General features: G+C 49.3%; 1 protein-coding gene across 1 annotated transcript; it reads left to right on the plus strand.

Moving 5' to 3' along the window:
- The first annotated feature begins 1,293 nt into the window (after positions 1-1,293).
- MYO1H (myosin IH) lies at positions 1,294-27,478 on the plus strand. The gene is made up of 32 exons (XM_088064963.1): positions 1,294-1,394; positions 10,035-10,193; positions 10,942-11,057; positions 11,414-11,612; positions 12,058-12,138; positions 12,559-12,738; positions 13,096-13,194; positions 13,790-13,903; positions 14,194-14,265; positions 14,958-15,077; positions 15,376-15,443; positions 15,787-15,892; positions 16,384-16,464; positions 16,767-16,858; positions 18,178-18,272; positions 18,465-18,511; positions 18,713-18,793; positions 19,403-19,508; positions 19,753-19,870; positions 20,123-20,236; positions 20,559-20,635; positions 21,125-21,193; positions 21,474-21,558; positions 22,053-22,212; positions 22,581-22,664; positions 23,107-23,200; positions 23,725-23,780; positions 24,246-24,381; positions 25,159-25,226; positions 25,678-25,775; positions 26,696-26,795; positions 27,320-27,478. Exons 1-32 carry the CDS (start codon positions 1,380-1,382, stop codon positions 27,341-27,343), a joined length of 3,114 nt encoding a protein of 1,037 aa, XP_087921089.1. The 5' UTR covers positions 1,294-1,379; the 3' UTR covers positions 27,344-27,478.
- Positions 27,479-27,876: the final 398 nt, after the last annotated feature.

Consider the following 27,876-nt stretch of genomic DNA (forward strand, 5'->3'; position numbering starts at 1 on the left):
GCCGGGCTCCTCAGGGCAGATGGCAGAGCTGGATGCAGAGGCCAAGGAGAAGGAAGGAAATTATTCCCAGAGAGAAAGTGGCAGAGGCAGAGTGTGACAGGCTGAGGCAGAGAGAGAAATACAGTGACCGAAGGGAGGATTTAATTTTTAATTAGCCACAATGAATTCCTTCCGCATCTGAAGTCTGGTGAGAACACGGAGTGAAAGGTGGGTTTGCTTTGGTGGGTCCCTCAGAGAGGGAGGCAGAGGGGTCTCTCAGGGAATTGAAGTCCTGAGGGGCTGAACTCTGAGCTGCTGGGGGTGTCTGGCTGTGGGACAATCCTGGGAAATCCCTGGAGTTTTCCTTACTGCAGCATGGATGGGATTTTTACTCTGCGTGTGGCGCTGCTCTGTGCATGGTGTGGCTGAGTCAGAGGTGGAGGGTCCCCCTGCTCAAAAATCCAAAATCCAGCAGGAGAATGGTCCATCCACTGGGATAAGGACTTTGCCACCGAGGCTTGGAGCTGATAGAGGAATGAGGGAATTTATTTTCACTAATGGTTGCAGGAGGCTCAAAAATAATTCCTCCTCAGGAGGGCTTGGGTTTGGAGGGGCCTTTTTCCCGCTCAGAGGGGACTCCCTGTCTGGCTATTTACTGTATTAGTGACACGAGGCAGAATTCCAGCAAACAGGATGAGCACATTCATTACTGGGGTAATTACTGGGATAATTGTTCCACTGTGGAGCCGGGACGTGGACAGAGCACTGGTTGCAGGATCTGCCTTCTCCTTTCTCTTCAGTTCCCTGCTTTTCTCCCACATCCTCTCTTTGCTCCTCATCCAGCAGCAGGGAAATTCTCAGTGTGACTGCCGGGATAATTTCCATTCCCTGTAAATAGTCCTCAGAGAGGAATTCTTCCAGGGAAGTCTCATAAAGGTGACACATCCCTTTCCTCCAAAGTGCTCCTGTGTTATTTTTAATATGTAAAACATTTCCATCTAAATCACTGCAGTTATTTCTACTTCCTCAGATAACATTTAGCTCTAAGTATAAAAAAAACCAGATAAATAATTCATAAAGAATTATGAGACTCTTTAAAAGAAATTTGTTAATTTTAGGTACGTTCAAATTTCAAGATGAGGAATAGCAACACTCTCTGATTCAAACATGCACCTAAATCCAATAAAATGTGGGTATTTGGACCCATTTTAACAGGTTTTCCCTCTTTCAGAGGATGACCTTTCCCTCTGTCAGCCATCCAGAAGCCATCTAGGAATCAGCTGAGTCCCCTTTGCCTCCACCTGCCCTGCCCACATGGAATGAGTCGTTTTGTGCTTCAGAAGATGGGGGGGGGGGATTAATTTTTCCCTCTTTCCTTCTTGGCTTGCCTTTTTGTAGCAATGTGGAAACGTGGGGTAAGTTCAGAGCTTTTCCTAAGGTTTTATGCTAATGGGCACTTTAAACTGGGAATTTCTGGATAATGGCAAGCTGGGACCTGACTGCGAGCAGTGGTTGTTGTCCTTCTCCAAGGAATAGAGGCAGAAGTTTTGGGGTATTTTGGAGAGAATGGTGGGACCAAAGGAGGAGGGAAGGAGCTGATTTTCACCTACATGATAAAAAGGGATTTTTTTCTGATCAGTGGAGAAAGGGGCTGGCAACGCCAGAGTCTGGGAGTGCCTGAGGAATCTTGATCCTTACTTAAACCCAAACCCAGAGGAGCTGCCCTTAGGTGACCCTGATGTGTGGGTCCTGCTACATTTGGAATGCTGGAGATGTCCTCTATTCCTGCTATGGAGTAGAACCAACCTGGATGCTCTCAGAGGGGGTCACAGTGGCTCTTCATTTCCCTTCTCCATCCCTGTGCCTGTAACAAGCCAAGAGCAGAGTGTTCCCTTTCCCTTCCCTTGGCTCCAGAGCTGCAGGCAGTGATGGATGGTCACTGAGCCAGCAACCAGGCCCTTCCCACTCTCAGAAACAGCTCTGGTGCACTGCAAGCTACCTTGAAGGATAGGGAAAAGATGATTTTGAAGAGAAGAGAAATTATTTGCTTTACAGACACTCCTGTATTGACACTCTGCTGGTTGAAGCTGCAGGTCTGGTGCCCCTCTCCCAGGAGGAGAGCGGGGTTCTCGTGTGGCTTCAGGCGGCAGCTCCCAGAATGAAACTCTGATGTGGCCTCCATGCCTGACTCCTGAATTTAAAAGCTTGTTACTGGAGTGCTTTGTGTGTCGGGTTCCAGGGAACCCGAACCAGGGAAAGGCGGATGAAGATGTTTTCGGAAGGAGTTTGGAGGAGGTTTTTGCTCTTTATTCCCATTGTGGCTGCATCTCCAGGCTCAGCTGGAATCCTGCTCTGCCAGTAAATCCTCAACCAGACCATGAGCCCATCCAGCCTCTTTACTGCTCCTCCCACCCAAAACTGCAGCCCTGGCACTGCTGTCCCCTCAACCCTGAAAGAGCAGAGCCAGAGCAAAGCCTGTCCTAAATCACAGAGAGCTTTGGGTGACCTTGGCTGCAGTTCCTGAATCAGACCTTGCCTTGCAGCCTCTGCAAGTCTGTGGTCTGTAGGTGCTATGGAAGCAGCCCCTGACTTTTGGGGAGTTCTTATGGAGTGATAAAAACTGGCTTTTGCTGTGGGAACTGGAGTTGTAATCTTGGTTTGGGCTGGGAATTGTTGTCCAAGGTGTCGTTTGTCTCATCTGCTCTCAGTTGTGATGCTGACACGCACAGGCAGTTCCTTTCTGCTGCCTGGTGCCCAGAGGGTTTGGTCTTTGGGGGATGTTGGAACAATCCTATGGGAGATGTGATCCCAATCCCTGATTTTTCAGTGGCCTTCTTGCTGTGTCCATAAATGTGATTTTGGGGCCGTTTTCCTCTGGTTCTCTGTTCTGTCCTGAAGGCTTATAAACACCCTATAGGTGTGTTCAGCTTGGAAAACATGAATTTATGGTTAATTCATGGTTAAATGCTCCTCTCCCTGTACCTTAGGGACTGTCAGATACTCCAGGACCATCCTTCTCTTTCCTAGAAATTGAATAAATCTGCCTTGCCACATTCCCAGGACTTTTAACTCTGAATTTTAGTTTTTCAACTGGAAATCCTGTGCTCTGTCAACTATGGAATGCTCTGGAGCATACAGAGGTTAGCCATGGAGTTTATCAGTAATTGATGTTTTCTGATAAACCATCCTGTGCTGCAATTAATAAGGATTCAGGGTTCATTACGGAGCTGTCTCTGGTCCAGCAGTGGCAGTAAATCTAAGCATGAGGAAAACTCTGAAATTTATATCTAAAAGCCAATAACTGAGAGAATGAGCACTTTAGTGTCCGTTCTCTGGTCAGACAGGCTTTGAGCTGGGTTTTACCTGGTCCTAAATTTCCCAAGGGAAGTGGAATTGCTGCTGCTTTCCTCACTCATCCAGCATGTCTGGGGTGCAGGGATGAGCACGGAGTTTTGTGCAGCATCTCTGTGCGTGTGAAACAAGCTGAGACAGCACAAGGGCCCTTCCTACGAGTAAAAAAAAAGCTATAAAAAGTGTTTTATGCTCTAAGTCAGGTGCTGGAATGCTTGGGTGCCTGCTGTAACCTGGGAGCACTGGTGCAAACTGGGAATTCTGGGGTGGGAAGTGTTTGCCTAACCTGGGCCTGGCTTGCTGGCACCGACCCAAAATGCGAGCTGCTCACATTAACCTGACAGGCCATTGTTTTATTCAAGCTGACATGGTGAATGGGGCTCTTTTTTGCCCATATTCTTTACCTGTCTCGTTGTGTTAAAGTGGGGAGCGCTGGGGGCAGGTGGGCCCAGGCCTCGGCCCCGCTCGCAGGCCTCGGAGCGCCCGGCGCGGCCGACGGGGACCCTGTGGCACAAGAAAGAGTTGCTAAGAACAAATCTCTATTGTTCCCCGTCATCTTTAAATGAGTGTCAAAGTAGGCAGGGGGGCTTTGACCGTTAACCGCACAATTTAGCCGGCCCCTTGTGTCCGGCAGCCCCCTCCGCCTTGGAGCTCCTGGGATGAGAAAAGGCGGCCTCAGCCCCTTCTAAATGGGCCAACTCTTCTCCTTTGTGTGCAGACTGCCCAGTGTGAAATCCGCAGTGACGTTAAATGTTTTCTAATGAATAATTACTGAAAGGAAATGGAGGAATATATGTGTCATGGATTGTAGCGCGTTAAAATGTTTTCTTTTGGGCACAAAAATGTTGTCCTTCAGCAGCGCCGCGATTGTTTCAGGGAGCCTTTTGTGGGGGTTTGGATTCTCAATGGATTATCTGTGAGCGTTCGCTTTTCCAATAGGAATCAAAAGGGTCCTTTGGCAAACTAATGTTTTTCAAAATGGCAGCCATGAAGCCCATTTAGTATTTAAAGTTTGGGGTTTAAAGAAATGTTTGAACTCAGGAGATTTTCTCACTTTTTTTCTTTCTTTTGATTTATGAAAGTGAAGTGGTTCACCTCGACCTCTCCTCTATTGAGAAAGACAGACAGTCACCCTTTAACAAGTCTATAGCAGACCATGCCCTGGAGACAGACAAGAGGCCTTAAGAACTCTTGGCGTTTCCCTGGGCTGTTGATTAACCTTAAAACCCTCTTATTCTGTATTCTTTTGAAAAGAAATTAGGTTACAATGTGTAAATTTTTCCACAGTATAATTGTATTTATGAATTCTCCTGCCTCGAGGAGCGTGTACAGTAGTGCCAGACAGTCCAAGTGCCTTCCTGCACACACAAAATATCCCTTTTCCATGGCTGCTGCATTCCCAAGCATGGTCCATGTCCAGCATTCCAGTTCTGTTAGAAATCTGAAAGAGGCTTCCAGAGATCTGTGAAAAGTCTCAGTGAAATATCCAAAAATCATCTTGTTTTGTTGGCTTTGCTGTGACGGGACGAGCGTAACTTGGTCCTGTGGTGGAATCTGCTCTGCTTTAATCCCTTTTTTATGGGATTCTCATTTATCTGAAAACTAAGCCGAGCAGATGAATTCTCAGGAGCCGCACCAAGGTTTCCTCAGGAGGGGGAAAGTGTTCCCATTGCCCTGGGCTGGCTGTTCTTCCTGGGTGGGGATGTGTCACCCCAAGTCCTGCTGCCAACATCTGACACTCTGAATTTCCTTTGGGGACAATTGGATGAGTCCTGACTGCTCCTGGAGCAGACACAGGGCATCCCTACGGAGCGCTGGAGTCCTGACCTCGAGGTCACTGCAGTAGGAAGATCCAGGATTGCCGGGACGTGGCCGTGCTCCCCCGCTGACCCTGCCAAGTGCCTCTGGCAGAACATCTTCCTTTTCCATTCTCCGTGGTCACGGCCCCTTGGGCCAATTCCTCCCGAGAGAGCCGAGGGTGGAGCAGAGCCCGAGGGGTTCCTTGTTGTGATCCCTGCAGCCCAGGACTCTTAATGAGCGAATTCCTGGAGCACACGAGGGGAGCAGGATGGGTCAGGGAGCTGCTGCCTCTCGCAGTAAATGAGTATTTCCAAAACAGAGTTCCCATGTTCCTGAGGGAACGTGTGTGAACAGTGCTGCCCCGAGCTCCGCTGTGCTGGCCAAGCCTGACACTCTCTATTAAATCTTGTGTCTATTTTAAATCTTGTGTCTATTTTAAATCTCACATCTATCTTTTTATCTCATGTCTCTTTGAATCAGATGACTCCAGGGACGTTCACTTATTGCACCTTCCCGAGGCACCGCTTTTATATGATTTTATCTCAGGCCTGTAACTACAGAGAACAGGCAAAAATAAAACGTTTGGAAATCACAGAGATTTCCAGGATGCTGGAGATGTGTCAGTGGGGTTTAGGTTGGATATCAAGGAAAGGTTCTTCCTCCAAAGGGGCACTGCCCAGGCTCCCCAGGGAATGGGCACAGCTCCCAGGCTGCCAGAGCTCCAGGAGCAGTTGGACAAAGCTCTCAGGGACAGGCTGGGATTGTTGGGGTTAATTTTCTGTTACCAAAACCTGATTCTGTTGAGAAACAGAGAGGTCTAAACAACCTGACTGACAAACAGATGCTCCTTCCACTTCTCTGTGAAAATGTGCCTTATTGAGGGTTTTTCCATTTTAAGTTTTGAATGGTTTTGTTCATCACCAATATTTATTAGCTGAGGATAAGTCAGAAATGCCTTTGCCTGGCTCATGCTCCGAGGCGTGAGGGAAGAGATCCGGTTCCTGAGTGCTGCTGTAAGACCAAGGTATCCTGTGGCACAGGAAGGGCTCTTCCATTTCTGGAGAACCTGATCCTGCCACGAGTCTCTTCAGGAGTTCGTCATCCAGCGAGGTGGGACGTGGGTGGGAAACTCCTTAAATACAGAACTCATAATCCATGGAAGCATTGTCTGGAGAACGGAGAGGTCGCCTGGTGCCGCTCGTGGATCGTTGGTTTCCCAAATGGATGGGTTTTATCCTGTTGGAAATTGGTGGGAGTTGGTGTCCAGCAGGAAAATAATTTTTTGGGGGGAGAAAGCTGTCTGTTGAATATGAAAAAAAAAAAAAAAAAAAAGAAAAGAAAAGAATAAAAGAAGGAAAATCCATGGAAACAGCGACTTAAACTGGGTTTTGCAGTGACCTCTAGTGGGAGCCAAGGCGGGAGCTGTGGGAAGGGGCTGCGGAGCGATGGGATGTATTTTGTGCCCGGATTTGCCCAAATTGCCCATCGGGAAGGTCAGAGCCCATCGGTTCATCCCCAGAGGCAGCCGTGGGTGTTTTGGTGAGAGGCAGAAGCTCCTGGGGCTGCTGTCGGCAGCTGCTGACAGCTCTTGGATAATTCATTAAAGCGCGAGGATGGCACATCCCTGCCCAAGGAGGGACCCGAAACACGATCCGGGGTGTCCGTGGGCCTCAATTCCAGCCCCAGGGACTCTGTGGAAGCAGCACGGGCTGGACAAGGAGGTGAGGGGAGGGTGAAGATGAAGCAGGACTCAGGTGTGACATAAAACCAGCTGGGAATTTGCAGGGCGGTGGAAGGGAAATGCAGCAGCTCCAGGATGGTTTGGGGATTTGGAGGGTCCTTGAGGAGATTTTTATGCTCTTGTGGGTGGAATTGGTGGCCCAAATAAACCTGGGTTTGCTGGGTTGAACCTTTTGGTGCAGTTTCCTGCGTGGGTGGGAGCTATGAGGATTTCAAAGGTGCCCACCTGAACCTCTCACCTGCATGGTTTGGGCTTTCCCAGTGCTCCCAAAATAGCTGTGGCCTCATAAGTGATCCTCCTCCCCCCTGTACCTGCATCTCTTCTGTTCTGTGACCTTAAACCAAAGAAACATCAGTGGAGCATCGTCTGAAAAATCAAGCTTTGATCCTTTGGTGAAGATAAGTAATAATTTTTGCAAAGTTTCTTTCTGTCTTTTTAAAGTTGGTTTTTTTTTGACAGATCTTGCTTCAAACTGGTGCAAACTTTGTCAAAGAAACCGCTCTGTTCTGTCTGATTCTTTCTCAGGAGCTGCAGAGCTCAGGAATTTGTGCTGTGATCCCACAGACTTCCTTGCAGTTTCCCTGTTGACAGACAAATCCCTGTGGGAAAAGCAAAACCCCTCATTGTAGTGAGGGAGAGGTTTTCTGATAAAGCTCGTGTCTTTAGGAGAGAAAGAGATCTCCTGGCTCCTGAGTGATGAGGGAAGGGAAATAATCCCTTAAAAGAGCAATGTCTTGCTGGGGTCATGGGCACTGATGAGTCCTGGGGCATCTCTTACTCAGGAAAGCACAAAACTCGCAGTGAACTTCCAGAAATGGGTGGGGGACAGGGCACTAAAAGGTGCTGGCATTGTAAATTTATCAGCACCAGCAAAATACCGAGAAAATCTGGGCACAAAATAGCCCAGGAAAGAGTTCAGGAGTTTTGTCTGGTGGGGAGCAGTTTCATTTACTCATTAACATACACGTGAGAGAAGTGGGTTGAGGAAACCTGAGCAGGCAGATGCCAAGGAGGAGTCAGGCTGATCCTTTCCTGCTTCCCAGCTGGGAGAGAAAGGAAAAGTGGCTTGTTCTGAGAGCTTTTTCAGAAGAAAAATCCTATTATTATTTTACTTTATTATTATTTTATTATTTTCATTTTTATTCTCTTTTCTCTCTCCCCCTTCCATGTTCCTCCCTGCACTGGCAGGGGGGCCTGTCCAGGTGTTGGTTTAAGAAGTAAAAATCATCCTTTATTTCATCTTCCAAAACAATGGAGCCTGAGCTAAGAACAGGCACAACAAATGGGTGAGAGTGGTCACAGGCAGGGGTGGGCAAAAAGAATATTAATATTAAAAGGAAAAAGTAGGGAACTTTCTGACAGAAAAGTGATCACAATCAGGTCATGCCCTGGCTAAGGAAAAATGAGGAATTCTGTGTCCCGCCTGCCGGGGGCTGGGGACAGTCAGCAAAGCAAGAAATGGCATTCCTTGTGTGTGAATTGAGTGCAGGTGTGGTTTATTTATTTTTTATTTAAATAATCTGCTTTCAGGGGATCTTTCTCTCTGGAGTGTTGTGGTCTTGTTGCTGCTGAGCATAAATCTCAAAACTCAGCTCACTCTCAAAGAGATAAACACAAAGAACAGGCTAGACTAAAATGAGAATAACCTAAAATTCCTGTTTAAGAGCTGATTTGTCCAAGTTTGCCTCAGTTATAAAAGATATTGCATGGTTGGGTCATTTGCTCTTCATTTTACACAATTCTGCTCCCAAATCCACTGAGCCCCAATGTCCACCAGCGCCTGCAGGCTCATCCCAAAAACCTCCCTCCAGAGCCAGGGTTCACCAGAGCTCAGCAGCAACGCTCAATTTTGTGCCTATTCCCAAGGTGCAAAGCTTCTTCTTTCAAAAAACCAAAATTAAATTTAAGAAAAGGGGGGCAGAACCCCACGTGGCCCTACAGGAACAGAGCACCGTCCTTTTAGTGCTGGTTGAAAACCTGACACACAACCACGACGTCCCCTTGAGCAGTGGAGCAGCAAAATGGGACGAGCCAACATTCCCCAAGGGCAGGAGGAGAACAGCAAAGGTGCTGGGCTGGTGAGCACAGCCTGGAGCTGCTCAGCCACCTTCCTCCCCTAATTATCCAATCCTGGAACCCTCCAAGGGAAGCTCATTCCAAGGCAGTTTACTCCAAGGTAAGATGCTCCAGCTGTGGTGAATTCATTTCTGTCCGTTTATGCCTTAGGATCGGGATTCCTGTCTGAACTGGGTTATCCTGGTGTCTGCAAAAACACCAAAAGGGCTCCTGAAAACCCAGCTTTAGCACAGTAATGCCATAAAATATGTGTGATGTAGACAAACCCATATGAAGTATGTAGACAAAAATGTGGGTTTTTTATTTGCTAGCATGAAATTAGCAGTTTGGTTTAAGTAAATAAAAAGCACGTTTTATTCTCATAGCCTGGGAATCGAGCTTGACCCTCAGCAGTGAGAATTTCACAGATAAATTCAATTTCAACCACAAAGAATCACAAGTGGAGGGTGCAAGAGGATTTGGTTTTGTCAGGGGCAGCCTTTTTTGCATCTCTCAGCCTTTGGAGAAGGATGGGGGGTACGAGGCAAGGTTTAGGTTTTGTTTAGTTGCTCTCTGATCAGTTTTAGCAGCAGTGGCCGTATCTCTCACTGGCGTGTGGGGACATCTGCTGCCAGAAATGAAAGCTGACTTGGAGCTGCTGCTGGGAAGCACTGGGAATGACATTCTTGTGCAGAGTGGTGCTGTGGGATTCATCTTTTTGCCTACAAGTCAAGCCCCTTGCAGCCTTTTCCAGGGATTCTCCATTTCCATGCCTAGATCTGTATAAAGGGGAAAAAAATTAAGGATTTTTCTGCTGCCTTCCACTGTTTGTTCCAACTTTGTGCCTGGAAAATTCTGTCTAGACTGAGTTACTGGGTGTTCAGATCCCAGCTGCATCTCCAGGGCTGGGCTTGTCTCAGTTTTGATGGAAACCAGGATCTTCTTCCCTGCTCACAGCAGCGAGTCTGGGACATCTGGGCTCTGAAGAGCTTGGATGGAATTGCCATCCTTGGACAAGCTGGAATCTCTTGGAATTACCTGTGCAAGGCTGATTTGGCCCTGGGGAAGGCCCCTCCTAACACTGCATCCCACAACCTTTGTGTTGTAGAAGGAAGAAGTGGACGAGAACGGCGACGCCAACATGGAAGGGGCTCTGATAGCCCGGGACAAGGTCGGGGTGCAGGATTTTGTCCTCCTGGATTCCCACACCAGCGAGGCTGCCTTCCTCAACAACCTTCGGAAGCGCTACCAGGAGAACCTCATCTACGTAAGTGCTGCTGCTGCTGTGGGTTTGTCCCTGCTGGAATGTCCCTGAGGTGGCCTTGTGGCTGCTGGAATGTCCCTGAGGTGGCCTCGCTGCTCAGGTCCAGGAGGAAGAGCTGAGTATCCTCTGTGTATCCAACAAGGTGTGCCCAGCAGAGAGATCACCCAGGAGTAACTGATCTCCTTTTAACTCATGAAAATAAATCTCAGCTTGCTCTGAGCTGTCTTGCAAAGCTTTCAAGGATGTAAATAGGAAGGGAATGGGAAAGGGAGTGCTGTGGTTGAAGGAAGGCAGGACAAGGTTTGTCTGGGAAGGGCTGAGGATTTTGTGTTGTGTTAACTTTAGTAGGAAAAAGGTCCTGGAAGCACCAAGAGATCCCAAATCCTTGCATTTAAATTGTCAGGCTCTGAGCTTGCTGTCATGGTTCAGCTTTACTTGTAACCAGGAGGATTTTGGAAGAAGTTTGGCATTGGTTTGGGAAGAGTTCTGGTTGGTTGTTTTGGCTCTCTCACAACAAGCTCTGTATCGTCTTTGACATTTTTCTGTGGATAATGTCCTGAGGTACTCGGCTCCTCCTTTGGGGTTTTGGGGTGGAGCAGGTGTCCTTTGGCTCCTCCTTTGGGGTTTTGGGGTGGACCAGGTGTCCTTTGGCTCCTCCTTTGGGGTTTTGGGGTGGAGCAGGTGTCCTTTGGCTCCTCCTTTGGGGTTTTGGGGTGGAGCAGGTGTCCCACCAGGCTCTCTCTCCCTGCAGACCTACATTGGATCTCTGCTGGTGTCTGTGAACCCCTACCAGGAGCTGGACATTTACACAGTGACCCAGATGCAGCTTTATAGGGGCGTGAACTTCTTTGAGCTGCCCCCACACCTGTGAGTGTTCCCTTGGGCTCTCTGTGCCTGTTCCTACTTTGGGATTTCCCTGTAATGCTGTCCTGGCACCACGGGGGGTGTCCACAGTCTCTAGGCTTGGTTTTTGCTGTCAGGCCTTGAGTCAGGCTCAGGTTTTAAGCCCAGCTTTCACAATGGGAGTCCCTGCCCATGGCAGGGGGGCTGGAATGAGATAATCTCTACGATCCCTTCCAACCCATTTCAGGATTCTATGACCCTGTCCAATACTTATAAAATTAAACCAGGAGTAAAAACTCCTGGAAACCCTTTGCTATTCCTCCTCCTGTGCCATTCCTAATGGATGTTTCCCCTCTGGATGCCTCCTGTGCCCATCCCAGCTATGCCATAGCTGACAACGCCTACAGGGTGATGTGCAGCGAGTACAACAACCACTTCATCCTCATCTCTGGGGAGAGTGGGGCTGGGAAGACAGAGGCATCCAAGAAGATCCTGCAGTACTACGCAGTCACCTGTCCCACCACAGAGCAGCTCCAGACTGTCCGGGACCGGCTCCTGCTCTCCAACCCTGTCCTCGAGGTGAGAAACTCAACCCAAAATGCAGAGGGGTTGCAGTTGGTGGCCTCACTGCTCGAGGATTCCCTGCAAATCTGCAGCACTGAGCAAGAATGGCCGATATTGGCTCAGCCTTTGAGAGAATATTTGGGATTTAGTGTAATTTAATGTTTGAAAATTTAAATTTGGGGGTTCAGTTTGAGGATGGCTGAAAGAAATACAAGGAAATACAAGAAAACTGCAGCGTGCAGCAGTTCCTTGGCACCTCAGTTGTAGGTTAGGTAAGAAAAATCAGTAATTGGTTTAGCAGAATTCCACTTTAAAGCTATGGAGATGCATCAGTTTGTACTTCTTTAATCCCACTAAATTCAGTGGGGCTTGGCTGAAGCAGCAAATCTTGGTTACTGGAGCTGGGCGTGAGGCTCCCAGTGAGGTGAGAAGTGACTTTCCCTCTGTGTTTACCCCCCAGGCTTTTGGGAATGCAAAAACCCTGCGCAACGACAACTCCAGCAGATTTGGGAAGTACATGGATATCCAGTTTGATTTTAAGGTGAGAACAAGCTCAGTGGAGCGCTGGGAAAAGGAGCTGGGTCTGAGAAACCTCCTGGGTGCTGAGCAGACAGCCCAGGATTTATTAATTCTTACCCTGCACATTTCTGACCCTGTTTTTACACACCTTGCATTTCGCAGGTGAGGTCACTGGTTATCCATCCTGAAAACTTCCAGCATTGCTGGCAATCCTGGCAGTGCTCCATGGAAAGCTGATAGAGAGTTTTAAAGCTCAAGTTACTTTTACAGGACAGCAAATCCTTGTACTGTTGCTGGACACTCTTAAACAAAAGGTGGCAGATAAATGACAGCGGAATTTGGCTTTTCCTGAGCCTGTTCCTCATTCCTGGGAATAAAGAAACAGCAATCACAGGGATTATTGGTATTTTTTGGTGTTGATCTGCCTGATTTGCTCTGCCAGGGAGCTCCAGTGGGAGGGCACATCCTCAGCTACCTGATTGAAAAATCACGAGTTGTCCACCAAAACCACGGAGAGAGGAATTTCCATATTTTCTACCAGCTGCTGGAAGGGGGAGACAAGGACCTGCTCTGCTGGCTCGGGCTGGAGCGCAACCCCCAGAAGTACACGTACCTCATCCAGGTCAGTGGGAGCCTGAGCTGCTCCGTGCCTCCAGCAGGAATTGTAGAGTTGGAAAATGCAGCTTGGGCAGAAGATGTTCTTACCCTAAAAATAAAGGATAGCTGGAAGATCAAGCCCTGCACAGCTTCCGCTAATTTATGGTGATGCTTTCCACACTCGGGGGTTTGATTTATTTGGGGTTTCAAGTATAAACTGATAGATTTGATCAAAGGAGCCATGCTCAGGATTAATAACAGTGAAAAAACTCACTGAGGGAGCTGGAAATGAAAGCAGTGTGCCCAGAAGTGTCTGTGTTTGCTGATAATAAAAGTTCTTTATCAATTAATTGTATTAATTCATCTTGCTTTTACTGCCTAGGGTCGATGTGCCAAAGTGTTTTCTATAAATGACAAGAATGACTGGAAAATAGTCCGGAAAGCTTTTTCCATCATTGATTTCACTGAAAAGGATATGGAGGTACTGCTTGCTGAAAGGGACTGAGCAAAGGGATTTCAGGGATTGCTCTTCTCCTGAAGTGGTGGAAGCAGCTGTGCCTGGGAGGGGGTGAAGGGTTGAATAGGACACACTTCAGGACATGAAGGGGCTGACAAGAAACATGGAGAGGGACTTGGACAATGGCCTGGAGCAGCAGGACAGAGGGGAATGGTTTCCCACTGCCAGAGAGTAGGCTTGGAGTAGATATTGGGAAGAAATTGGGTCCTTGGCACAGGTTGTCCAGAGAATCTGTGGCTGCCCCTGGATCCCTGGAAGTATCCAAGGATGGATGGGGCTTGGAGCAGCCTGGGATAGTGGAAGGTGTCCTTGCCCTGGTAGGGGTGGAACTAAATGATCTCTAAGTTCCTCTCCACCCCAAACCATTGTGGGATTCCATGATGCTGCGGGATTGAGGGAGTTGGGTGGCTGAGGAGCACGATGCCAGTGGTGCCGCTGGATTCTTTGGTTCACCTCCTTCAGCCCAGCCAAAATTCTGTCGATTAACGACAGGAAAGATCAGCAGCACCCCACAGGGCTGTGGGAACCTGTGTTCTAATGGAATATCTCCCATTGTCAGCATCTCTTTGGAATCGTTGCCAGTGTCCTGCACCTTGGGAACATCCAGTTTGAAGAGGACAGCAATGGCCACGCCATCATCCGCGACGGCTCCCAGATCAAGTGGATTTCCAAGGTGCCTCTGCCCAGATCGGGTCAGAATTCCCAGTGCTAGGAGGAAAACCTTAACCTTGCTGTGGTTTTCTTAACTGGTACAAAATATTTATTCCCAAGAGCACAAGGATAACTATAAAAATACCCAGCTCTTGTTGTTTTGAGTTTTCTCCCTGAAATTTCCTTATTTCCTCCAAGATGAGGGTGGCTGGGGAGGGGCTGGGGGTTGTGCCCCACTGAGCACACAGTGCTGCTTATTTAAAACAGGGACCTGTGGCTGTGCTCTGAGTGCAGATATTTCTCTCCCTGCAGCTCCTGGGTGCTCACCTGTCCATCCTGCAGGAAGCTCTCACCCACAGGAAGATCGAAGCCAGATCCGAGGAGGTACCGGGGAGTTCTGCATAGTCCCAGATTAATCTGGGAGAGTCCCAGCTTTGGGGGTGCATGAAGAGACAGTTCTGAGTGTAAATCAGATCCTTCTGATTGTCTCTCTCCACCTCCACACCCCCTTCTCCCAGCCTGAGACATTAAACTAAAATATATTGGAGTTTTATTGCTGAACAAGGCAGGAGCTGTTAAAAAGCTGGAACAGGGACTTGTATTTGAGCCAAACAATTTCCCCTTGCCCAGTTCATGGTGCTTCCTGGGAAACTGGGCTGCACAAACAGAGAAAAACCACTGGTAAAAACTGCTCTTTCAGCATTTTATATTTTTATTTTAATAATAGAGAAGTAAAATGAGGTCAGAATATTTTCCCACTTTGTCTAAATTAGTACCCACCAAAATGTAGTGCCTCAGTGCTGCTGGCAGGTGGGGATACACCAGACTGAAGGAACACTGATGGAAAATAAAGCTGTAGGGAGAGTCAGGGAATTCCAGAGTGGTTTGGGTTGGAAAGGACCTTGAAGACGATCCCATTCCAACCCCCTGCAGGAATAGCTGCAGTCCAGGGGTGGCTGTGCTGTGCTGTAGGACAAGGTGGCTGCTTCTCCAAGCCACAGATGTCACCTGGCTGTGCAGAAGTTTGCTCTGATCCCCCGTGGTGTTTATCCTCTGTGGGATATCTTTATTTCCAGGTGCTCAGCCCACTGAACGTGGATCTGGCGTTCTACGCCCGGGACGCCGTAGCAAAGGCAATTTATGGAAGGACTTTCACTTGGCTGGTCAACAAAATCAATGGCTCCCTCGCCAACAAGGTTGGTGTCTTGTCTGGGGTCCTGAATGCTCCTAAAATGCTGAGCAGTTTCTCCAGAGAGGCCCCACAACCCTCATCGCCAAATACCTGGGATGTTGGACAACTGCTGCTGGGACATCCCCCAGCCCTGAGCTGGAAATCCCTTTGGTCACTCTCTGTTAAAAGAGTTTTAGCAGTTCTTTACCTGCTTTAAAGTGGCTTCTCCACTGACATTTCTCTCAAAGAGGAAGTTTGAAATTCAGGTGAAAGCAGCCACCTGCAGGGAAGGAGCAGTGGCAGAGCAGGGGTGTTTTTGGCAGGACTCGACTCAGAAAACAGTGATTGGCCTGCTGGATATTTATGGCTTTGAAGTGCTGGACACAAACAGGTATGGGCTGTTCCTGGGGTTTGGGGTGGCCTGGGGGTACAGGACATTTCTGTGTGAATTTTTGAGTGTGCCCTCAGCCCAGCAAGGTTAAAGGTACAGGGCACTAAAAGCTGGGGACAGGGGTTAGCTGGAGCCCAGGAAAAGCTCGTCTGCAGGTCTGGTTTGGGCTGTGGTGCAGCAGTGTGGGAGCAAGGGGTGGGTTGGTTTGTGTGGGAATGGGGAATTTGATCCCTGTGGAAATGGGGTTTGGTCTTTATGGGAATGGGTGGTGTAGTCCGTGGAGGAAGAAGCAAAAGTGCCCCTGGAACACATCAAACCCGCTGCTCATTTCACCTCCCTGAAGCTTTGAGCAGTTCTGCATTAATTACTGCAATGAGAAGCTGCAGCAGCTGCTGATTGAGATGACCCTGAAAGCAGAGCAGGAGGAGTATGAGCTGGAAGGCATTGAGGTAAATTAAATTTCCCCCTCCCTTTTCCCTTTGAACTGCCATTACACAGAATGCTTTTGATCACCAATGTGGAAGTCATCCTGCTTTTTTAGTTTGTTATTGTTGCCATGGGAAGTGTAGGATGTGCAGGGGTCTCTTTCTGTAACCCTTTTGAAGTGCAGTTTAGCCCAGACTTAATTGACATTATTTAAGGAAGAATTAGGACCTTCCCCAATGTCCCTGGAGACTGAGGGATTCCAGCAGTGTAAAACATGGGAAGATGGGCAGGATTTATGTAGAGAACAAGAGGATGGTGTGAGCTGCTGGAAACAGGAGAGCTCTGGAGTGGGATCATGGATCACTGTGCTGTCACCTTTTCCTTCAGTTGATCCTAATTCACAATTTGCTCATTTCAGTGGGATCTGAGGCTGTTATTCAAGTTCCAGAGAACTCCAAAAATTGAGAACAAAAGGTTTTAATCTAAATCTGTTCTTCCTTTTCCCCTTTTCCAGTGGGAACCAATCCCGTATTTTAACAATAAAATAATCTGTGACTTGGTTGAGCAGAAGCACAAAGGAATAATCTCCATCCTGGTAAGAACAAAGTTTGTACTAAATTAAAATGCAGGCCTGTGCCTTGCTCTGATGGTTCCTAATCACATTTTCCCCTCTAATTATGGGATGGGTCTGTGTTATCCAAAACATAAGCACAGATACCTGTAACGAACACCCCAGAGGGTGAGGCAGAGGATCCGGTTTTGGGGGGAGTTAAAGGTGGGGGATGTTTTACTTCCCCTGCAATGGAGCTTTGGGTTTGTGGGACAAAGTTGTCCTGAATGATGTTGAGGAGGGAATGTGAGCTCAGAGCAGCTCTGATCCAGTGCCTGCTGTTCCAGGATGAGGAATGTTTACGGCCTGGGGAAGCGACTGATTTGAGCTTCTTGGAAAAGCTGGAGGAGAAAGTAGGAGACCATGCCCACTTCGTGACGTATGCATTTACCCTCTGTATCCTACCCCAGACCCTTCCCATCCCATATCCATGACAGGGCTGGGGAGGGAATCTTGTCCCAGAGGGAATCAAACAGCCCATCTGGTGTCTGATGCTGGAAAACTCCACGGGTGGATCCGGGACACTGGGAGGCGTGAGCAGGGCTCTGTCTCTTCACTGCTCTGATGCTGAGTCTGTCATTCCACACCAAAATTAGGGAATTAGGGATTTGGCCCAGGATTTTAGCCCAGGAAGGTTAAATGGCTTTGGCCATAGATGCTTTGGTCTCCATGGACTCCAGGGAAAGCTGAAGATGTTGTGACAAGGAGCCGAGGCTGAGGCTGAGGAGGGATATGTAAATATTTACACCCATCTTGTTCTGTGTGAGCTTGGAGTACGGAGAGGAGAGAAAATGCTCATGGCTCCTCTCCCCCCAGATGACTGACATTTTGGTTCATACTCCATTTGGAGGAGTTTTGGATCCCATTTTGGTGGCAGCTGAGCGCGTTGGCGCCGGGCTGTGCTGGCAGGTCCCTGCAGAAGGGCTGTGACAAGTCATCAATTCAAAGTCACAGCGCTGAGCTGTCACTGCTCCCGCAGCTCTGAACTCCACCACAGCCAAGTGGAAAATTTGTAGCCAACTTCCTTGTCACCACAATGTTCCTTAATGCTGTTCTGCCTGATTAAAAGCTTTAAATAGAAGTGCTGGAGCTACTTCCACGGGATCTGCTCTTGGAAGGAGCTTTTGATACGCGAACGTGCTGTTGTGACACTCAGCTCTGCTGTTTGTGACTGCTTACAAAGCTGAAACTTCAACTGTGAAGTTGCTCTTTTTTTCTTCTTTGGTTCTTTTTTTTCCTCCCAGGAATCCTTGCTTTCTAAAATATTCCTGCTAGTCTCAAATATTTGGATGCCTCCTTTGTATTTGGGTTCTTGCTCTAGGGAAAAATGTCTGAAATCCTTCCCCCACCCTCCCTGGGTTCACTTTGGGGTTGAGGGAGCTTGGTGGCTTTTTCCCCCACATAAGCAGTAAAAATGCATTTAAATGGATGTTATGGGAAGAAAACTTAATATTTCTGGAATTGGTGATTGCTGCCAACTGGCAGAGGGTAGATCCCAGGTATCCCGAGGGGTTTATGGGAGCTGCCAGCAGGGAGGAGATGATGGTTTGATCGTGGGCCGTAACTCCGCAGTCAGAGCCACATCAATAGGATCAAACACCACATTTCCAGCTCTCCCCCAGCTGTGGCTCTCCCCAAGCTGAGGGAATCTCTTTGCTGCTCTTCCTCCTGGTGTTTTGTTGGATTTTCCCCCGGCAGGCGCAAGCTGGCGGATCAGAAAACGCGGAAATCCATCGACTTTGTGGATTTCCGCCTCCTCCACTACGCGGGAGAGGTCACCTACTGTGCTGTGGGTGAGTGAGAACAGCCGGGTTGGAGCTCCTGAGCTCCTAAACTGCTTTCCCTTGATGGAAAGAGGAATTACAAAATACCTGCCTTCTGCAGGCACTGACCTGGAAGTCTTAAATGTGGCTGCAGTGACAATTATGAGGATGTGAATGTTCTGATTTTCTCTTTTATTTTCTTCCAATTCAATTTTTCTTCAGGATTTCTGGAGAAGAACAATGATCTGCTGTACAGAAACCTGAAGGAGGTAAGCACAAAAGGGATGCCGTTCTGTTACATCACCTGCTTGGTGCAGAAGATTTATTTACTCTCTGTAGCAGACAAAAACATCCTTTTCTCTTTAGCACTGATCTTTAGGCACCTCTGTGCGTGTTCCCAGGGCTGTGCTGCTCCCAGGAGGAGTAGAGGGGCTGCTCAATAGGGCAGCTTTTATCTCCTCCTGTTTCAGGTGCTGTGCAACTCCAAGAACTGCATCATCAGGGATTGTTTCCTCCTGTCAGAACTGGACAACAGGAGGAGACCAGAGACTGTGAGTTCTGTCTTTAGTCTTAATTCTGAATATCAACTCGGCTCCCCTTGGTTTAATCACCGATCCCTTCTTCAGTCCTGATGGCCATAAACTAAAACACAAGTTCCACCTCAGCCTGAGGAAGAGCTTTCCATGGAGGGTGGCAGAGCCCTGGGACTCTTGGAGTCATTCCAAATCCACCTGGACACATTCCTGTGTCACCTGCTTTGGGTGACCCTGCCTTGGTAGAGGGTGGGACCGGGTGATCTCCAGAGGGCCCTTCCCACCCTATAAACTGTGGGGTTCTGGGATTCCTGCACTGGATGTTTTTGCTGCCACCCACCCCTGAGAGCTCCCTGGCAGAGGAACAGTGGTGCTGCTGAGACAGCAGCCAACAAAGTGACATCCCACAGCACATCCCCCTGGAGCAGGGAGCGCTGAAGGGCTGCCTGGTGTGTCCAGGCCAGGGCTCAAATGCTCCAGCTCAAAAACAACCACGCTCCGAAACTCCAGGCTACCAATGCACCATCAGCTTTTGGTGCCAGGTTTAGGCTGGATGCCGGGAGTTGATTTCACTTCCTGCAGGGAGGAGTTGCAGAGCTCAGGAAGTCCTTTTGATGCTGTCCTTAGGTTGCAACCCAGTTCAAGAACAGTCTGACGAGTCTGATCGAAATCCTGATGTCCAAGGAGCCGTCGTACATCCGCTGCATCAAACCCAATGAGAACAAGGAGCCTGGTAAGGCTGGGGCTGAAGGCTCTGCTGAGTCTGAGGAACAGACAGAGGGATTTGTTTGGAGCAGGCTGTGTACATTGTGTACACATGTTTGTGTTTATATAGAAATAGCCTGGTTAAGCTGGCAGCAAATGGATCCCCGTGGGTAACTGGGGATTTGGTGCCTTCCCGATTTCCCCCAACACATGGGCACGTGGGTGAGCTTCCCCAGACAGAACTGACCAGTGAAGGTGTGCTCTCGCTCCAGGGAAGTTTGATGATTTCCTGATCCGACACCAGGTGAAGTACCTGGGGCTGATGGAGCACCTGCGGGTGAGACGGGCCGGCTTCGCGTACCGGCGCAAGTACGAGCTCTTCCTGCAAAGGTGAGGGAGCTGCTTCCCCTCTGGCCAGGTAATCCTGCCCTCCTGAGGGCTGCAAAACTCGAGTCCCAGCAGTGGGAGTTGTCAGCAGAACCCCTTCTGCTTCAAAAACACCCTTTGTGTTTTGTCTGCGTCATTTTGATCTGTGCTAGCATCTTCTGCCTTGAGTAAAGCAGGAGGAATTTGAGGGACAGTTTCAGGAAGGGATTCCTCAAACTTCAGGTTGTTTGCATTGATGTCCTGCTGATCTTTCAGATACAAATGTCTCTGTCCAGCTACCTGGCCACACTGGCACGGGCCAGCAGCAGAGGGTGTGGAGAGACTCATCAAACACATTGGTTACAAGCCTGAGGAATACAAATTAGGAAGGTGAATACCTTGCTCTGGCTGCTCAGTGTTTGCTGTCCTGCATCCTCTGTCCTGCCTGTGACAGGAGCAAGGAGAGAGAAAACCCCCAGATGGACAAATTCCCTCACCATTTTTACTTTTTTTCCGTGGGGGCTTGAATCCAACCTCATTTCTTCCATCTCTGGGTTAGGGCTCTGGCTTCTCCTGCTTCCCTGAGCAGCCCAAGGTGGCTCAGGCTTGGGTGGTATTACACCCACCCAAGCTCAGTGGGGGCTCTGAGCCTGCTCAGGGCAGCTGGAAGGATGGCTCACCATGGATAACCTGCTCCTGGTCTCTTTTTCAGAACCAAAATATTCATCCGTTTCCCAAAGACCCTGTTTGCCACGGAAGATGCCTTTGAGTACAGAAAGCACCTGCTGAGTAAGGTTCCAGTTCCCTTGGTCTGGACTTTGTTCCTGGCTCTGGGTTGGGCGGGGCTTGGAGCATCCTGGGTTGGTGGAAGTTGTTCCAGCCCATGGCAGGGGGTGAAATGGGATGGGCTTTAAGGTCTCTCCTGGTCTGCACAGCTCTCAGAATCCATGGAAATCTCAGTGAAGTTGCTCCAGGCTGGGGGGAAATCCCTGCTTGAGTCGTGGATATGTGGCTCCTTTGGAGCTCCTCGGTCCTATGGGGACCTGCCCGTGCCCAGATACACCAAGTGCCTTTCCCTGAGGATTGGGATCTCTTCTGCTCATCCTAGGGATACCTGTTCCTTGAAAAGCACTGCTGAAGGGCCTGGTTCCTACAGGGGCTGCTTCTGGTGCCAGTGGTGTTGTGGCTGCTCTGTTCCCTGTGCCCTGGAGTGCAGGAACTCGGCTCCTCACCCCCCCAACCCTGCAGGTGCCAGTGGTGTCTCTGCCTTCTTTCCAGTTTCAAGACTCCAGGCCAAATATAAAGGATTCCTCGGGAAAAGAGCGTACCAGAAGAAGAGGAAAGCAGGTACAGGCTCTGGAATGGGGGATTCTCTTAGGGCTGGGCTTTCCACAGGAGCTGGAGCCTTGGGAAGTCCTGAATTTCTGGTGCTGTGGGCAGGGACAGCAGGAGGCAGAGCTGGGACAAGGCCTGGCCTTGATGCTGAGCCCCACAGCGCAGGTGGAACTGAGAATTAAACGTTCCTGACTTGCTGTTCCCACCAGCTGATTTTGTAGAGCTGCTAAAATAACCAGTTGTAACTTCTGCTGGGTGAATGTGAAGGCCCAGGAGTGGTTCCCTCTTGCAGCAATCAAACTGGAGGCCTGTTGGAGAGGAGTCCTGGCACGGAGGGCGGCCAAGAAGAGGACGTGGGCAGTGCAGACCATCAGGAAGTAACTGTCCCAACCATGTTTCCCAACCACAGAATCCCAGAATGGTTTGGGTTGGAAGGGATCTTAAAGCCCATCCAGTCCCACCCCTGCCAAGGGGACACCTCACGCTATCCCAGGCTGCTCCAAGCCCCATCCAGCCTGGCCTTGGACACTTCCAGGGATCCAGGGGCAGCCACAGCTTCTCCCTGTGCTGGGGCCTCACCCTTACAGGGAGGAATTTCCTCCTAATTTTTCTCATTCCCCTCCATTCCCTCCATCCTCCCTCTCCACTCCCCTCTGCCCAGCTCCTGAGGTTGAGCTGATTCCTTCTGAACTCCAAAGCGCTGTGGTTTGGCCAACAGAACTTGCTAAAAACCTATTAATATTTAAAATATTCTAAAGCTTAGGATTTCCATGGCTGACCCTCAGTGCACCTGTGATCCTTAGCCTGCTGTGTTCACTGTCCCTCCCCTCATTTCCACGGATTTCTGGAAGTCATGGAATATTTTCTGTAGGTTCATAAATGGCTTCATCAATCGGAAGAAACCCCTTTGCCCAGAGAACAGGGACTTTGTGAGGCTTTCACAGTACCACTACCTGATGAAGCTCCGAGACCACCTCCCAAAAAACGTCTTGGACCAGAGCTGGCTCCAGCCCCCCTCGATCCTGGAAGAGGTGAGGGTTTCTGGGGGCTCTGGGGAGGTGGAGGTGGCCATGTGTGTTTGGTGGCCATGTGTGTGCACATTCTGGGTGGGAGAAAATGATCTGCTGCTGGCTCATCCTGTGTTCAGAGCCTTTGGAAAACCCCAGGATCTGCTGTGTTTGGGAATGGGAGCAATAGCACAGTGGTTGGTCTTTCCAAGAGAAATGAGGAAGCTCCCTGTTGGTTTAAGCAATAAAAAGGGGAAATGTGCTGACAGAAATGTGAACTCACGAGCCCTGATAAAGACAAAATTAATCCCTCAGGGTTTTAGGCTCATGGCACAGACAGAGCTGTTAGCACAACTTCCCTACTTTATTTTTTCCTGGGTTTTTTATTGCAGACATCCGAGATGCTCCGGAAAATCTGCGTGAGGAACCTGGTGAGGAAATACTGCCGAGGGCTCACTGCCGAGAGGAAAGTGCAGGTAACCAACCCCTGGAATGCAAATGTGGGAGTTCAGTGTGACCTCTGCTCCCTGAGGATCACCTGGGACACAGGCAGCACCTTCTCATCCTGCTGCTCCCACCAGTCCCTCAGGGATAAGAGCAAACTTCTGCTGCTAGGGATTTCCTCCAGTGTCCCTCATAATGGACAGAGCAGACAGATGGGGCTTAATTCATGGCATGAAATCTGCTCTCCATATAATTGGAAAAGATCCATAAATACCAAAAATCTGTAGGGTTTTCCCTGCTGCCCCTTCACTTGGTGTAACACAGGGATAACCCAAAGCAACGCAGCACAATTCCAAGATTCCATGAGTCAGGTGGGCAGTGTGTGAGCAGGAGGATGCTGTGGAGGAGCAGTGTTCCCGCTGATGTTCCCAGGGGAGGAATTCTGAGGGTAAAGGCTGTTCCTTCTCCCATCAGCTGCAGCAGAAGGTGGTGACCAGCGCTGTTTTCAGCGGGAAGAAGGAAGGGTACCTGGAGAGCCTCAGCCAGCCCTTCCTGGAGACGCGCCTGAGTGAGTCCAGCAGACCCCTGGAGGCCTCAGCCACGTGCTCCTGGCTCTGTAAATTCCTGCTTGACCAAACAGACTCTTTTCCAAGAGAAATCCCCTCCTGGCAGAGGCAGCATCACCTGCCATTGGAGTTCCTCCCTGTCACACTGAGTGACGTGAACACAGCAATGGATCTGCTGGATTGTTCTCATACTGGGAGTACTGGGATCCCTCTGGGACAGAAAGCCGTAAACCTGAGCAGAATTCCCCAGGGGGCTGGGGTGGACCAGGGTCTGAACAAAGAGCAGGCTCAAGAACAGGCAGAAACTCATGGTGTGATTTAAGTTGTCGGGCAGGAAAAGTCACCAAAATGGGTTTGGGAGCAGCTGGAGGTGACCACCCTCAGTTTGGAAAGGAGCGTTCCAAGGGGAAAAGGCCAGTTGGGATGAAGATGGCTAAAACAGCTCTCTGGGGTTTGCTGGGGGCTGAGGAGTCTGTCAGGGGCTGGGGCTCTGGCACCCACTGTCTCTTTCTGGTTTGCTCCTCAGAAGAGAACGACCTAAACCCCAAAGTGCTGCAGCTGATCCGTGGGGAGATCATCAAGGTAAGGGAAAGGACAGAACTCCTGGAATTCCCTTCACTGGAGTCTTGGAGCTGCTTGCTCACACAGGGACTGATGAAGAGCCACCATTTCCTCGCTTTTAAATTTGAGACAGGTCTCAAAATACACCTAATTCAAAGTTATTTAAGATTCCTTTTAATGAAAGCTTAAAGAATGTTTCTAGCCCTGTCCAGGGTAGGAGCAGAGCTGGAGTGTCCCTGCACTTCCCATGGTTATGGCATAGAGGACACAGGGGCTCCATCATTCCCAGAATTCTGCCTCCTGAATTTCCCAGTGTAGAGAATCCAGATCCCTGTGAGCTGGGACCTGGAAAACTGCCAGGAACTGCCTGGAAAACAGAACAGGCAGAGCTGCTCCTCGCTGAGCTGCTTCCAGTCAGGAAAATCCAAACCCCTGGAGCAGGAGGTTGCAGTAGTGGAAATGCTGATTCCAACTCGTTGTTTTCAGTATGTGACCCCCGTGATAAAATATGACAGGAACGGGTTCAAGGCGCGGGAGCGGCTCCTGGTGCTGACCCAGAGCTCGGCCTACGTGGTGGAGATGGCCAAGATCAAACAGAAAATCGAGTATTCCACACTGAAAGGTACCAGTGGGAGTCATTGTCCAAGGCTGGATGGGACTAGGAGCAACCTGGGCTAGTGGAAGGTGTCCCTGCCCATGGGATGGGTGGAATGGGATCATCCTTAACATTCCTTTTAACCCAAACCATTCCATGATGATTCTGTGAGTTGTTATGGGGCTTCCTGTCCTGCCAGGCATCCTTTAGGAAGGCTGACATTCTGAGACTTTGTCTTGCAAAGGCAATTGAATGATCTATGCTTCTTTTCCTGGGGGCTGGACAAAGCCTTGAAGGATGATTTTATGAGTAAGAGTTCCTTGAAATGTTTAAATGCAGGAGGACATCACTTTCTACTGACACAGAGGGGAGAAAAAATAACCCAAACCTTTCCTACACTGGTTTGTGGGTATTTTTTAATCATGGCACTGTTGGAACTACAGTTCAGGAGTAGAATGGATCCTTCTCCCTCTTCTGTTACCAAAACCAAGGCACCAGGGAAAGGTTTGCAGCAAACAGCTCGTGCAGGGGTTTAAATCACCACTGTTGGAATTGTGCTATGGACAATGGGTGACATAAAGGGACCTTCAGAAGATACTTTGAAAGTTCAGATTAATTAATCAAAGTAGGAACTTTGTGTGTTTTGCTCTAAGAATGGGAATAGTCTTCACTCTTGGGAAGGACAGAGCCCTCCTTCAGGAATGTCATTTCCCCACGTGGGGCTGGAGTTGGTTCTCCTGGGGGAAGGCGTGGTGTGGAGCTGGGTTTGGTAGGTTTTCCTCTAATTTTGGGGTTCTTTTGAAGGGATCTCCACCAGTAACCTGAGCGACGGGATCGTGGTCATTCATGTTCCTGAGGACAACAAGCAGAAGGTGGGAAATTGGGCTGATGCTTCCAATGTCATCCTATAAACTCCTGGAATGACACAATTCCTGATGTTTATTCAATGTGCAATCAGCCAGGCCTTTACATTCTTGTTGTCTCAACATGAAAACTTTCCCTTGGAATCACAACCTGCCAGGGAGTGGTGGAGAATGAGAAGATCCCCCCTGAGCCTCCTTTTCTCCTGGCTGAGCCCCACCAGCTCTCTCAGCTGCTCCTGGTGTGGCTGATTCTCCACATCATTCCCAGCTCCATCCCCTTCTCTGGACATGCTCCTGCCTTTTTTTAGACCAAATAAATCCTAAATAATCCCTGAAGAGGGTGTTTAAACTGGTCACTTCTGCCTGGTAGTCACAGCTCTGGCATTCCAGAGGAGTTTCTCTGCACCATCACGTGCTGGGGTGATGCCAGCTGACTTTGTCCCTCTTTTTTTGTTGCCAGGGAGATGTGATACTGCAGTGTGAGCACATCTTTGAGACAGTGACCAAGCTCTGCATATTGGCCAACAAGCAAAGCCTCGTTAAAGTGGTGAAGGGAAGGTAAGGAAGCTCTGGAGGTGGATGGGTAGCACTGGGCAGGCTCAGTTTCATGGGAAAACCTTTTAGGCCTGGACTAGGTCAAGACTGTTGACATCACCCCAGCAGACAGTGCCCAAAGCTGGACAGGTCTGGTGCAGCAGCACCTCTGTTTTCGTGACTTCCAGAGGTACAGGGAGATGAGATGGGATGCACTGAGAGAAAATGTATTAAAAATCATTCCAGCCTTTTTCCCAGGCTTTTTCCAGGCTAATGAACCCTTGCTAAGGGTGCTGCTCTGCTCTGACAGCTGCCCATGCCCCACCTACCTAAACCAAACTTATTTCTAGGTGATTGTACTTCAAACACACTTTATTTTCAGTTTTCTGATGTGACCTGGGCATGAGGTCATGGCCTTAGTGGTTCCACAGGGGATCCCATTAGCCTCAGGAAAGCCAGCTGGGAAGCTATGGGTCACCTCAGGACAAACACTCCTCTCCCAGAAGGATTGAGGAAGTCCAAAATGTGATTCCTCCCAGTCCCAGCCCCAAGCTCCTGGCAGGTGGATGCAGTCCGTGTCTCCAACCTCTCCAGGAATTGGAGCTGGCAGGTGAAACCTGCACTTCTGCTCCAGCTTTTCAGCCTGGCCTTTGCGTTTCAGCTCTAATTAGATTTGGTGTGCTCAGTGCTTTCCTCCAGGTCAGATCTGCTTAGCTTCCAGTGCTTAATTGCACCAGGAACACTCAAAAGCCCGGGCTGGGGAGCCTCGTTCCATTCATCAACCCCTTGGGCTCGCTGGCATAATGCAATTGTTTAGGAAATTCACCTAAGCTGGAGGCTCTGATCTGCTCCTCTAACGAGATTGGCCCAGGGAACAGAGGTAAAGGGGGTTTAGAGTAAAGCCTCTTGTGGGGAGAGCTCTCCAGGGGGTTCTGTGCTTCCAGCCTCCGGTTCCGCGTCGGCTCCGGGAAGGAGGGGACCATGGTGTTCACTGTGGGGCCAGAGCCTCAGGTCTTCAAGGACAAAACTGGACAGCTCACAGTGGTAAGGCCTCAGCAGAGCTCTGGGAGACACCTGGGGCTTCCTCCTTTGGATCTCCACCCTTCCAGGAGTCCAGGAGGGACTGAGTCACCTCCCAAAGCAGGGAGTGACCACCCTGTCAGTGTCACCTGCATGAGGTGATCCACAACAGTGCTGGGAGCTGCAGCTGCAGGGGCTGTGCCCAGGGATGGGGGAGCAAGGCTGGTGTGGGCACTTAGAGAATTTACTCTGACCCAAACTCAATGTGCACCAGCAAAACGAGGCCTCAGGGGAGGTTTTCCACCTCTCGTTGCCTCCCTCAACCAAATTATGCCTGAAATGCAACCCATTTGGGGTTCCCATCAGGGAAGGCACTTCTTGTCGCTCTCTGAGGAGCTGACAGCTCCAAGAACTCCAGGTGGAGTTCTCCATCCTGCAGATGAGATGGAGGGAATTTCTCTATGGGCAATAGAAACTCCACCACCACCTCTCTTCCCAGGCACCTGGAGGATTCCTGATTTAATGGCTCCTTCCTTTTCTCCTCCCAGGTGTCAACCCCGAGAAAGTCTTGATGAGAACCAGTTCCTGTTCCCTTGGCTGGGAACAGAAAGGAGCCTGCAGGATGAGACCAGCCCTCACATCTCCCCTGGAATCCTTGATGCCACAGGGCTGCTGTGATTTGAGAGTTTGTTTGCATCTTTTAGGCTCTTTTTTTTTTATAGCTCAAAACTATTTAACTATAGATAAATAAAATCCCTGATGTTGTAACGTTCCCAGAAGGAGACGCTCATTACATGGTCACAGGGACATTTATCCCCAAAGTTCCAAGGTAAAATCTCCATCTCTGAGAGGTCAGGAAGCATTAGGACAGAAGCCAAAAGGTTTCTCTAGCTGTACTTGGAATCACTACTGGGGAGCATTGCAAGAAGTGCAGAGCAGTGTTAACCCTGGTCTAAAAACAACAGAATCCCAACAGAATCTCCCACAGGGAGGTCAAACTGACATGAATTAGGATGGAGATCTGATATTTTATCCCAAAAGTTCCTTCAGCCACACAACCCATGAGGACATCAAGCTCAAAGCAAGTAATAAAGTGACTCGCATG

This window comes from Pseudopodoces humilis, chromosome 20 (genome assembly GCF_049639895.1).
Source record: "Pseudopodoces humilis isolate 2021_Gansu_Grassland_sample_001 chromosome 20, ASM4963989v1, whole genome shotgun sequence".
NCBI classification, from domain to species: domain Eukaryota; kingdom Metazoa; phylum Chordata; class Aves; order Passeriformes; family Paridae; genus Pseudopodoces; species Pseudopodoces humilis.

Bases quoted from the DNA above. Each gene is read 5' to 3' on its own strand.
- MYO1H (XM_088064963.1), top strand. The intron at 15,444-15,786 runs GTATGGGCTGTT...ACCTCCCTGAAG, and splicing joins GAAGTGCTGGACACAAACAG to CTTTGAGCAGTTCTGCATTA. The intron at 16,859-18,177 runs GTATGCATTTAC...TTCCCCCGGCAG, and splicing joins GACCATGCCCACTTCGTGAC to GCGCAAGCTGGCGGATCAGA.